Source organism: Plectropomus leopardus, chromosome 12, assembly GCF_008729295.1.
Source record: "Plectropomus leopardus isolate mb chromosome 12, YSFRI_Pleo_2.0, whole genome shotgun sequence".
NCBI classification, from domain to species: domain Eukaryota; kingdom Metazoa; phylum Chordata; class Actinopteri; order Perciformes; family Serranidae; genus Plectropomus; species Plectropomus leopardus.
In genome coordinates, this window is record NC_056474.1 from 18152961 (window position 1) to 18167038 (window position 14078).

At 39.4% G+C, this 14078-nt stretch overlaps 1 protein-coding gene across 1 annotated transcript in view; it reads right to left on the reverse strand.

The window, feature by feature from the left end:
- Nucleotides 1-14078, reverse strand: part of clstn2a (calsyntenin 2a) — a 101636-nt gene that overhangs the window by 19715 nt on the left and 67843 nt on the right. Inside the window, exon 13 of the mRNA XM_042497529.1 lies at nucleotides 5135-5297. Within this exon, the coding sequence (XP_042353463.1) occupies nucleotides 5135-5297 (163 nt within the window). The remainder of the gene's footprint in view (nucleotides 1-5134; nucleotides 5298-14078) is intronic.

The following is a 14078-nucleotide window of genomic DNA, read 5'->3' on the forward strand; positions in this document are numbered from 1 at the left end:
GCGGAAGGAGAAGGTGGTAATGAGAGGTGAAATGTTTCAAAAATTAAGATTTCTTATGGAAATAAGTGCTGGTTGGTGAATCAGATACATGCCGGATTTTGCCGAACAATTTCTTGATTTAAGTATGGAAGCTTTATTTTACATTTGAGTGGAGTCACTCTTATGTGTTGTGATTAGTAGGTCTATTCATCTTTTAAACTAAACTACAAACAGAACACTGCAAGACATTGCAATGTTTGTAATTAAAGTAGGTCTGGGTAGTGGAGACAAAAATGGTAAATCAAAGCTATGCCAACATGTGTGCCTGCAGCAGCGCTCATACTTCGTGCCACCCCTGCATAAGTCACTGGCCCACTTGGGCCACCCCACTAAAAAACTGGACACGCCACTGGTCCTGGGGCCTCTCTGGAGTCCCCTCCATGTTCACTATCTACCTGGTTTGCTGCTTTTGTTTCATGCTGGGGAGAGCACAACTGGTTGTTGACTACTGTTGTAAAACTAAAAACGTCCAACAATATTAACATGTTTTGCTTTGTCGGAACATCAAGGTGGAAAAAAAAAAGACTTATGACAGCTTGGACTAATTTTTATTCCAACATTGGAAGTGGGCCTGTGACATGGAAATCACTTTAAAAGTTGCTTAGTGAAAGGCCCCTGTTACTTGTAAAGACACACATTCAGAGCCCTGTCGCCCCCACAGAGGTCATCAAGTGTGAGGTCCAGAGTGCAGGTTTAAAAGGCTCTGAAAAGGCTATGACTTGTCACACACAGGTGTACCCAGTGGGCTGTAACAATAATAACTGCTGCAGTTCATTTAGGTGTTCCAGCTCCTTGGCTTTTGTATTGTATATGCCAACTTAATAAAACAAAGCTATAATAATTAATATTAGACCTGTGCTTCTCCTGAGTCAAAATGAAAAAAGTCTAGTGGATTACTGTCAACTGGAAAATAAATGCAGTTTGTTCTTGTAGAAAAGCATTAAGGTATAAATGAGACTTTTCTTTTTATCCTTTCACTAAAATGCTAAAACAGTAGCACAGTGTGTTTTTTTTTTATCTGCAAATTATTTTAAAACTTCATGATAATATATGTTGACTGATGCTTTTCGTTATCAACATAAAATAAACCCAGGCTCTTGATGCCTCTATGCTTCATTAATTAAGTGTCGGTACGCTGTACTGTGAGGGTTGCTTTGAAATTTCCCACCCACTTTCCTGTTGCACATGAAATGAAATGGCAAACACATTTTTCCCATCCAAACAGCTTGTTTCGACACAAAACTGCTAAAAAAAGACCCCAAAAACCCCCAACGACAACAACAACCAAACCATTTGCTTATTAACCTTGTAAGGCGACATGCGTCTTCTTTTTTTGCTCTCAGGGCTGTAAAAATACAGTGTGAATGCCTTTCATCCCACATGTCTCATCATTATGTTGTTGATTGTAGGGAAAAGGGGATGGAGAAATGAGAGACTCTGAAAAGCAATCTTGCTCGCTAATGGTCTGCAAAGTTATCAGTTGCGGCTTAGTGAAGCTTAAAGCGGCTTCATTGGGATGTAATAGCTGGCAAAGTTGTCCTCCATTCACTCTAGCTAATCCTTCCTTCAGGGCTTTCTCTCACAATCAGAGATTCATGGAAAGAGGCAGAAAGAGAGGCCTGTATGAAGCAAGGAAGAAAATGATGACGACAAAAAGAAAATTGCAATCAGGCACAGGCTGAAAAGAAATTTAAACGGCAACCAAAATGCCATCAGGATTTGAAGCTTTGGATGAGGCTGGTGAGTGTTATGAACGTGATTTAGGCAAGCTGTGGAGCGGATCACTACTGTCTCGTTCTGCCCTCCTGTAAAGCCCTTTTGTATAATTATTTAAGTCATAAACATGGCAGCAGGGCAGCTCTTATTCATTCCAATGTGATCACTGCTCGCTTTCTCTCCCTGCCGCTGGAACTGACACGCAGAATTTCCTGTTTGATACCCACCCCACTCGTGCCTCTCCGTTTCAAAGAAGAAATACTCGCAGCCCCAGGGCATAAATCTTAATCTCTGTATTTATCTTAACAGAAAGTCTCCTGCTTCCTCTCTCCCGCCGTTTGTGCTTCAAATGTAATTTTCAACATCTTTTGGCTGATGTGCCTCTTTGTTGATGTTGTTTCTCTTTGTTTGCCATATGTTGGCATCCTATCCCAGGGTGTCCACCTTTGCATATTAAAGGGACTGTTCATCCCAAAATAGCACTGGGGCTGCGAGTATTTCTTCTTTGAAACGGAGAGGCACGAGTGGGGTGGGTATCAAACAGGAAATTCTGCGTGTCAGTTCCAGCGGCAGGGAGAGAAAGCGAGCAGTGATCACATTGGAATGAATAAGAGCTGGGAGGGGGAGGGGGGGGGAAGTCGACTCGCGAGTTTGCAGCGTGGGGAGGGGGGTGGCGGGGGTGGGGGGGGGGGGTGGGTTCGGGGGTCGGGGGGTGGGGTAAGGGAGTGGTGTGGGGGGGTCGGGGGGGGGTTGGGAGGAGGGTGGTGAGGTGGGGGGGGGAGGGGGGGGGGGGTGAAGGTGGCGGGGGGTAGGGGGCGGGGGGGGGGGGAGGGGGGGGGGGGGGAGATTGGGGGGTGTGGGGGTGGGGGGAGGTGTGGTTGGGTGTGGGGGTTGGGGGGGTGTGGGGGGGGGGTGGGGGGGGGGGGGGGGGGGTGGGGTGGGGGGGCAGGGGGTCAGGGGTGGGGGGGGGTGAGGGGGGGGGTTGGGGGGAGTGGGGGGGCGTAGGGGGGGGCGAGGGGGGGGTGGGGTGGCGTTGTGTAGGGGGGGGGGGGTGGAGAGTAGCTCCGTTTTCTTTTTTCAATTTTTTTTTTTATTTTTTTTTTTTTTTTTTTTTAACTTTTTTTTTTTTTTTTTTTTTTTTTTTTTTTTTTTTTACTATTTCTTTTTTTTCTTCCTTCTTTTTTTTTTTTTACCCTTTTCTACTTTTTTTTTTTTCTATTTCTTTTTATTTTTTTAATTCTATTTTCATTTTCTATTCTTTTTTCTTTTTTTTTTTTTGATCTTTTCTTACTTTTATTTTTTTTTTTTTTATTTGTTTTTTTTTTTTTATTTTTTTTATTTTTCTTATCTTTTTTTTTTTTTTTTTTTTTTTTTTTTTTATTTTTATTTTTTTTTTTTTTTTTTTTTTTTTTTTATTTGTTTTGTTTTTTTTTTTTTTTTTTTGTTTTTTTTTTTTTTTTTTTTTTTTTTTTTTTTTTTATTTTTTTTTTTTTTTTTTTTTTTTTTTTATTTTTTTTTTTTTGTTGTTATTGTTTCTCTTTGTTTTGCCAAAATTGTTGGCATCCTATCCCAGGTTTGTCCCCGCCTTTGCATATTAAAGGGACGTTCCATCCCAAAATAAAAATAATAATAATAATAAATAATAATAATAATGATAAAGAATTCCCTCTTTTCGTACAGCTATTTATCAGTCTAGATTGACTTTACGTGAGTTGGAGGTATTGGACGAAGACATGTCTGCTGTCTCATGAATATAATGACACTCGGCTTGTGGTGGTGCCAAAATGCAGTTGAAAAACATGACAGCAGTGTCTCTTTCCAGAAATCATGACCTGCTTACCAGCTAGTTTTGATACTGCTGCTTTGTCATGGAATTATTTTGATATGATATGATATCATATTTTGATATCAGACAGCAACACAAAAAGGGGAGGGGAATGGGTCCAACAAACCCTGGACTTCACCCAGCAGCCTGATGTTTGCTTCCCATGTGATTGTAGAGCCATACCATGATGTTTTTTTTCTAATCCAAACTATGTGTGTTGTAAATTAACATAAAGATTGGGTGTTTTACTGACATTGTAAGATAATGTTAAGAGAACTATATGCATCTTAAAAGCAGAAACTGTACATTTCCTGTGAAAATGGACGTGTATTTTGAAAAGACACCATGCATATAACATGCATTCATTGACAGGGCGTACCAAAATGTCAACAACACATGTAGGAGGATTCCTAGCGCATCATATGTAGATATGAAAGTCCACTGACAAAGCAGCGTAATTTGGTAGAAAGAAAATAGCTCCTACTCGAAACTACTCACAACAAGGCCTGTGAATTATCTTGAATAACTGGGTCATGATTTCTGGAAAGAGACATTGCTGGTGAGTTTTTCAAATGTACTTTTTTTTTTGGTGCTTTGAGCACCACAAGCTGAGTGCCATCTAGTTCCATTATATGGCAATAAAGGCAGATATCTCCATGGCCAATATCTCCAACACTCTGCAACTCAAACCAAAACAATTCAGATTGTTAAATACCACTACAGGTAAGAGAAAAAATATGTATTTCTGGGTGAACTGTACCTTGAAGAAAACAATCTATTTCATATCACAACACATTATGCATTAACTGCCTGATCTGTTCTCAGTTCTGTTTCTTTGCCAATAATTACTTAGATAGGTCTAAGTACAACGCCTGTTGTAGTTGATTTTGTTATCCTTGGAGTTACTGTGAAAATTTAGGTCAAACCGAAAAAAATCAATATGAAATTACATTTGTCGTTTTACACAAAACTGCCAAGAGAGATTAGAAAAAACACGGAAAACTTTAAAACATATTAAGGGAGAAAATTAGGCCCTAATTTGAAAAACATCCATTTATTCCCTCATTTAATGTTTTTTAACCTTATTTTTTACCTCAATAATAAAGCAGCTGTAACTATCAATATGCAGTCATAAACCAATAACTTAACAGAACAACTGGCAGTTGTCTTAAATGAAACGATAAAGATGATGTTTTCCCTGTGCTGGTATGGCTGCATTTTGTAAAAATGGGCCTATAAATAACTGATTTCTTCATTTTATGTGAGGGAAATAAACACCACAACCTCAAGCAGAAAAGGCTGCTGCATATAAAGCAACTGTCAGATTGGATGGTATAGCTGTAAACAATCCAAACAACACAATTTATTTGCAATTGTGTCTCATTCCTGCCCTATTTCAGCTTCTTTAATGCACTGGACAAATGTCTGCGTCACTCTGGAGCTAGTGTATTTTTAGATAGACACAGACACAGACACAGACACAGACACAGACACAGACACAGACACAGACACAGACACACACACAGACACACACACACACACAAAAACACTGACCTTGCCAGCAGGCGCCTACTGTTAGTTGCGTATCAATCTTTGCGGTGTGAATCGGCCAGTCATCCGTCACCAAGTAGGGTTCATAGGTGACACCATCCACAAACAGTGTAACTGCAGGAAACTCCACGTTGATCACATAATAGTGCCATTCCTTGTCACAGATCTGTAAAGGAAAGAGGTTATGGTGTTATTAGGCTTCACAACTTTGCGCTATGTGTCCATTTCATGCATTCAAAGAAGAAAACATTCCTGGTTTGCACATATATAAAAATAGGGCAGCTTTAAAAATACATTACTCTGGCAACTGGCAACTACATCTCTTTTTTACGGTCTTATTTAGGTTAGGAGCGTTTTTCCGTGGAGGATTATGTTTATAGGGAGGCTGTTATGAAGATGATGTTTACTCCAAGCCTGCAGCTGAAACCGGAGGCGCATCCTTGAACGCTCCTCGCCTTTCTACCTTCAATGAAAGGGAAGCAACAGATTCTTCTCCTCTTGACTGAATCGCTTGCTCCCTGTCATCAGATAGCTAATGAGGTTTCTGTCTAATGAGCTGTTCATTAAAGACACGCGATGAGTGACAAACACGGCTGCGGAGGACCCGAGTGCCTCAAAACTTTTATTAGCCATCACAAACATTCTTTGGAGAACTTGTAGGGACACATCCTGGTCTCACTTTTTCCTCTCACCTAACTAACCAACACAAACACACACACTAACAGCCTATAAATGTGTGTTAAAACATGTCTGCTACTTTGCTTCCATGGCTTTAGGGCTACAGTTAACGATTCCTCTAGAAGGTAAAGATGAGAATGATTCCCATATCCATGATAACCCGATCACCAGAATAAATGCTGTATACTTCAGCAAACCCCAGTACCTCAGTCACCTCAGTGCTATATTTTGCATGTTTCATATGTAGCAAATATTTTAAAAAATATTACATTGCGACAATGCTATGGTTAACATGTGATCAGGTTTAGGGCACAGAAACCACTTAGTTAGGATTAAGAAAACATTGTGTTTTGGTTTAAAATACCTGCTTTTGTTGGTACAAACACAGCTGAAAATGTCCCAGACTATTTTTAAAAAAGTACCCACTTTTGTCTTCACAAAAACTGTTGGACATGTGCTGGATCCTTGTTAAAGAAATTCCTGTTTTTGTCACTACAAACACCACTCAACATGTCCCAGATCCTAATTTAAAAACACTTGCTTTTGTAGCTACAAACACTGCTAGAAATGTCCTAGACCCCCGTTAAAAAATACCCTATTTTTTCGCCCCAAACACAACTGGAAATGTTCGAAAATTTTACTGAAATATAACCACTTTTGATGGTCTCAAACAGTGGTCTGCAGCTTGGCAGACATTTCTCCTAGGTATAACGCCATCCACCATCCCCTCCTCCACCGATGAGACACTCAGCTCTCATGCATCTAATCTCTATTACATCACTTACTTTGTTGGTAGGATACATAAAAAATGTAACATGTAAGTGGTCTACAGAAAAGTATAATACCAACATTTTATTTTGATGACCGACAGGTCTTGTTTGTCCATTGGTTGGTCCATCACTTTGATTTGGACCAAACATCTTGAAAACCAATAAAAATATCACTATTAAATTTTGTGAAGACATTCAGGAATCCTAATGACCTTGAAGAACCCATGACATTTGGGTAAGATTGAAAGTTTTTACATTGTCAACATCAAATTTAATGCACTCATTCATGTCTATATCTTTGGTGATCCACTGATCCACAGATGGTTGTTAAAGGATTAAAAATACAGTGCATTGACAATATAGTACATTGTCCATAAATCAAATCACAGAGAACTGCTGAATTTGAAACCCACTGACCGACTTGATCCTTTCTTTGTGGTTTCTCCCTGTGTTAACAAAGGCTTTCAGCTTCCTCCCACAGTCCAAAGACATGCAGGTTAACTGTCGACATTAAATTGCCAGTAGGTGTGAAATGTGAGCACAAATGGTTGTGAATGTGCGTCTTTGTGTCAGCCCTATCATAAGTCTCACAACCTCTCCAGGTGTGTCTGGCCTCTACTACAATGTTTGCTGAATAGGATAAGTGTAATTTTGACTAAGACGGTGTTATGAATGTCACTGACAAGTCAGTAAATAGCTACAGTAAATAAACTGGTATAACTGGTAAACTGGTTATAGTAAGTTCAGTAGGACATGAATGCAATATTTGCCTTGAGACTGACGGGTAACCAACAAAGATGTACCTCGAACAGGTCCAGTCTACAACCAGGTATTTATTACTATGAAATCACTACAGAATTGTTGCTTTCACATATATAACTGGCCCCAAGCATAAATGACACATACAGCATTGCATGGGGTCCTGAAAGCAACATCACATCAGTGCCAGAGAGCCTGTTTTAAAAGTCACATATATTCTCAACTTAAAGTGTGAGTATATTTCCTTTTAAAGTGATATATACAATTTTAAAGTCTTAAACAGCATAGTAAAGTTTTAAAGGATTTCTCACATTATTGCTCCTCCTCTTATGGCCAGTGCATCTGTTTTCCTATAATCAGTCTGGTGTGAAGGACTCGGTTGAATTAACAGCAAACATCAATCTATTTGCACTGAGGAGGAGAATATCTGCTAATCCGAGATGCACAGAGAGAAACAACAGTAACAGATACTACAGAGATAGATTTCTGTTTCGTTAGATTTCTTTTTGAGGCTTAGTAGCCACACACACAAACACACACATTAGTAGTTTATTCTAGCTGTGATATGAACTAATGGGGTTGAGACCCGTGCTGGAGAACCAGGAATCTCAAGGGATGTTCAATTAAGAGAAGTAGAGGCCAAGCCTTTACGAGTGTGAAGGGACAGAAATTCCCATGGGATATCCCAGCAGCCACCCCTCCCACCACAGAGTATCACATCTCTTAGAAAAGCATAAATATGCCTCGTTACTATACTTTTCAATTGTTTACTTATACGTATGGCCATAAGTAGATCTGAACCTCACAACTCAAGGTCCAGATTCATCTGGCTGAAAAACTACTTTTGGCATGATCCCAGTTACTGTGAAAATCCCAATCTTTTGCCACAGTTTTAGGCCGACTTGAGGATGAATAGACAAATAAATAAAGATTATGTCAAGCAAATAAAAGTTAATCTTGCTCTGTTTTTTAAATTCCTCCACTGTACGCGGATTGAGATATCCCATGATTCTCTGCATTCGTTATTAATAATGACAGTGTGTTTTAGTTTCATCAGCTCATGTTCAGACTTTGTATGTGTACTGGACTAGACAGGCAGAATGAATTGCCACTTTCATTTAGCTGCTGGCCGGCTGACTGCCTCCAGAGGTCGTTGAAAAAGATAGACGCTGAAAAAGTAGAACTACAAACGGCATTGTGATCTTTTTGAACTTGCTGGACTTTGACATTAGCTGCAGCTCTCTTTGTTAAGCTCAATGTTTTTTCTTTCTATATCTTTGGACTGAAATAATGTTGCCAGAGCTTAAAAATCTGATAATTCATAACAGCATGTGTAAAACAGGAGTTTACATCTAGCTCTGTGAGGCTATAATTACTGGAGAGCTAAATGCTAACATTAGCATGCTCACATACTCATAATGAGTTCAATATGCAGCAGGTGTGATGTTTCTGATTGGACGCAATGCAAATTAATGATAGGGGCAACACAAGATTGTTTCAGTTTTGCCAGATGAAGATGTTGTATCTTGCTCTGTGTGTAAGTGGCTAATGGTATGCATTGAAAGGGGCATTTTTGAACATGAGGGGTTGCGCCGCAATTAAGCGATCAATAATGTATCTGGTGTTCCACCAAGAACATTATCGATTTTTTCACAGATTTGAAAATGGACCAGCACGACAGCTTGTTTGGGGAACTTTCTCTGTAATCACAAAAAAGTTGGCCAAACTTTATTTCTTAAAACATCTGTGGCAAGAAATAAGAAATGTGGCTGCTGAATCTGTCCTCATTTTAGATCAATGATGATTAGTATAAAAGTTTTTCGGGAGTTTCCAGATGTGGCAAGTGTGCTCTGGATGCCCCTGATTTGCATAAAGTAGCCTAGATTCAGCTTTACACAAATAAGGAGTGGACGCTATGTCCCACAAAATGCACCACTGCCCTACCAGAATGCATTGTCTGGCTGCTTACAGTGAATGGTAAACATAAAATAATAGATCCTGTGGACACATGCCTGCGATAAACCCCTCACCCTGTCTTTATTTTTAGTCAAGTTCCTAACACTTGCTCCACCTCCAACCTACTTGGGCTCAATATGCTCCCTGAATTATGTTGTTGTAAATCTGAATATATCCGAATTATTTTCATGCTACATCCACCAGAGTTTGCTCGCTTGCTGTATGTTAGGAAGAGGTGTTAACCTGATGATTAGCAGTATGTACAGCGGAGATTGATGAAACTATTGTTACATTGTAGACCTAATGATGGTGCTAGACGAAAAGTCTGTGGATCACCAAAGTTAGAACAATTCATCCTGAGGTAAAGATATGTGTATTAAATTTGATGAATGTCGAAAAATTGCAATCTTTACAAGTTTCAGGGGATCAGCAAAATCATAATGATTCAACCTCTGCAGACTATGAATGCCTGCAAAAAAAATTTAAGCCAAATTATCCAATAGATGTTAAGATATTAAAGACTGAACCAATGTAACAGACATACATACATATAAAGCTGAACAGACAAAAACAACAGACCTGCACTGCCATCCACCGAGCCATGCAACTAGCATGTCGGAAAAACCCTTTGGGAACTGGCAAAATCTGTAAAGCTCCACTTCCAGAAAAACATCAAGAAATGTTTTCATGTTGCTCTTGTATGCAAATATTACAGCAAGAAACAGAATGACAGTATTTCTCTCAAACAGTGAGACTGATTGTTTCACCCTTAATCTCTCATCTTGTGCCCTCCTGTTCTTCCTCTCTGCCTGAGTCTTCAGTGTAATAACTGATAGAGGGGTGCCAGACAGAACGCCAGAAATAGAGGGCATGAATAAACAACATCCTCTATATGCTTGTTTAGAAATACATGCACAGAGTGAGTGCATGTATGAAAATCCATAGGAGCTTTTCACACACTGGTCGGACTTTACTGCGTGATACTAAAGCACAGAAAGAATAGAAATGCTGAGTATGTTTTCATTTATTACGTGATAGCACGTGTAAATAATAAAACACTGTTGTCTTCGGTTTTACTGAGTGGCTTGCAGTGCTATTTATGTGCACATACTGTATGTGGCTACTGTAATTAAGAAAAGCCCTAAATCCAACCCAGCACACAATATGTTTATGTTGCCGACTGTCTAAACTTGAGCAATCATATCGTACACTTACAAATGCACACACATGTACACACCTCATTAGTAGATACCATCAGCAGCACTCTCTCTGCTGCTGAGGCATGTTTGTATTCACATTGCCTGTCTAAAGGCACATTACTCAGTGGGAGCTTGAAAGTATTTCTCAGCTGCAACAGTGTAATAAGACAATGAATGCAGAAACACTGTAATGAGCTAGTCCCCAAGCAGGTTGCAGGGCTGCTTAGGATCAACGCAATCACCAGAGGAGTCCCACAACAGAGAGAGATGCACAGCAGCAGAGGCAGACAGACACTGAGGCCATGTCCCCGTCCATTCAAATGAAACTGCTGTTTTCCAACACCAAAACCAAAATATTTTCTTGGTGTCACATAACGCACAGTGAGAGGATAGTGATTAATTCTTGATCTCCCACTTCCACCGTTGGCCATTTTTTCTTTCTGATGGAGTAAATCATGTTTTTTTTTTTGTTTTTTTTTGTTGAAAATGTAAACATTTCCTCCAATGAAAACTTTGTATCATTCTGCATTTAATTGCCCAGATAGCCACAGTACAGTGAAGATCTGCGCACTAATGGAGCAGAAGTTCAACTAAAAACATAACACAGAGCCTCCCTGAGGGTGGTGGTGGTGGGGAGGTGCAGGATCACTGAACTTTGGCAAAGATTAAAAGCTTGAACTGAACACGCTGAGGAGGGCAAAAACAGAAGATGCTGGAAAACAAAGGAGAAATTGGACTAAGAAGGTGAGCAGTCATTTCAAGACAGAAAGCTTTCAAATGTATGAGTTGTATGAGTTGCATCTGTGAGACCATCTTGTATTCATATACACTATTACTTGTGCAGAAGATGTGTATTACAAGTAGCCCTATAATGAGGCCCAAAAAAAATAAGGCCTACAAAAACACAAACCCTCAAAGTTTCTGCAGTTTTGGGCCCAGGTCTGATTTAAAAAACCAAAAATACCACTGTGAAAAATAAATCAAAATAATAAACATTAAAAGATTTATTACAATCTTAAGTCAATTAAAATCTTTTCAGTGTGGTAACACTATCTCAGACATGCACCTTTTCCTACCAAACGTTAAGCACAGCCCAAAACCTCTTATGCCGTACATATTAAATAGATACTGTATAACATTTCTCCTCATTAACGAAAGGCAGAGGTCGGGATGGGTTGATTGCAACAAAACTTCATACATTATTCATGACATTACGCAGACTATAAGGTCTGCATTTAAAATAAATAAAAAACACTGAGATATTGGACAGAACCAAACCTGATTCAAGTCCAGAGGTATTTTGAGAAAGTACACCCTGGCCCAAACCTTGGGAGTCAAGTCGGGCCCAGTCGAGTTTGGGCAGGTAATTTATTGCTTATTTGCAAGTAATGACTTTTTTCTTTTCATGTGTCATCTAATGGGATGGATGCTAACCATGTCAACAGCATCATAAAATCGTGTCTCACCTTAAAGAAGTATTTCAGTGCTGGAAAGATGATCTTAAAAAAAAAATTGGGCTGTCTAGGCAGAAAAATGAAAAAAAAAAAAAAAAAAAAAAAAAACACTTTTGAAACTGTTGCTACATTACTCAGAGAAAACTGAGTAAAAGAACAGTGGCCTTTGCTTTGCACTGCACTGTAACAACCATCCCACTGGCAGAGGACATAATGGCCCGTTTGTCTGTAATAACAATATACTGTTTAAACTCAGTATTTTTAGCCTCTTATTTGACAATACACAATACAGGAAACTTCACGTTCACAAACTCTCCTATTACAGCTGAAAAGTGCAATAAGATATCTTTATCTAAGACATTTTAGGCAAGAAATGGCAATGCAGTCATTGGATCTCTGTTTACATTCATCAGCACCATCAAGTGTTGGTCCCCTTAGCTGGACAATTGTTTATTATTTCGTCTTATTTCAGTAGTTTTGCCTTTTAGACATGTTATATGTTACCACCCTTTTTTAAGAATGACCTGCTAAATGATATATGCTGCACAATGGTTGTCAATAAAAAAAAAAAAAAATGATCACAAAAAATGATTTGTATTTTTTTACATCAGACATTTCAGCATGTCATATCAGGAAAAGCACAGCTGTAACTGATGACATCATAAACAACCACAATGCATTTTTAGTGAGTTAGTTCCAGGTTCCTGGTATTTGGTGCATGCTGAGTCACTGGCATGGCAAACTGGGACTGAGTCATCACTGATAATTGAGCTTTTCCTGCTCTGACAAGTCTGAGACACTCTCCAACTCACATGACGGCGACTTACTCCTCCTTCAGGTTTATTCTCTATGACTGATTATGTCCTTGCTTTAGAAATGTGCTGGACAGGATCATGAACTGTACAAATGGTATCCAGACACTTTCTGATCTTTCCCCTACTACTGTAAAATTCTCCATTCCTAACAAAGATTCAGCTTGCAGTTGCTGCCTACCTTATGGAGCCAGATTCTCTTTGTTGAGTATATTACCATGCAATAGCAGCGTTTCATTGCTGAAAATAAAACACCAGAGATAAGCCCGTCTATCTTGCGGAAATCAGCCACGGCGTATTTACGAGAGGCTATTACATCTCACACATCGGCACTAAAGAAAGAAGATCTTAAGAGCCAGTTGGACCTAGAAAATACTATACAGTCTGGAGGCTGTATTTAGGTTGTCACCCAAAGGATCTCTGGCAAAACAATTAGGCGCTTCTCACTCTGCATCAGACCAACTACTAACAAGCAGAGCAGAGACCCAAATCTTTTTTGTGCAAGGTTATAGGATTCAGGTTATATACTAGACTGGCTTATTGTGCAGGGAGAAAACCAAACACAACGCTCTGTTCGCAGATAGCAATGGGGCATTTTAAATCTGCTGACATAAACAGAATAATGAGGACATTCTGCTGGCTGCTGAGAGGCCCTTTAATAGGGTCAAGTTTATTTTGATGCATTGGAGAGGTTTGGGATGGGCGCAGACGTCTTTATGTGGATTGAAACCGTATATAATGGCGTCCATATCTGTTGTAGGAGGCAAACAGTGCAGGACAGGTATGGATGTTTACACCGCTGACCTTTGAATAGGCATTACATAATATATAACAACTGGTAATAAAAATGTATAAAAAACGCATGCATGAATTTACCTGCTTTTTGTTTGTTCCTTTCGAACATATTGATAGCTTACTTTCTGTGAATTAAGTATTCCACAAGATTATTTAAGGAAATCTCAAGCTTTACAATTAGTCACTACGATCCTCCTTTCCTCCTCTTCTTGTCTGTCCTGTTCCTCACCCCTTTATCTGAACTACTTTCTTCTGTTCATCCTACTCCTGCTACCCCCACCTCCACCTCATCACTCCCTCCTAACTTGCACAATTCTCTTTCCCTTTTCATCTCCTTTGTTCCTATTCACATTCTTCGCCTCTCCTCTGCCACTGTTGTGGCACTGCATTATTGATGCAAGCTTATTATGTGTCAGTGTGGAAGTGGGGAAAGACAAGAATAGAGAAAGAAAGAGAAAAAGCAGTAAAAAAAAACAGAAAGGAAAAGAGCTTTGCTAACATGCTCAACACTATGTACATAAAAT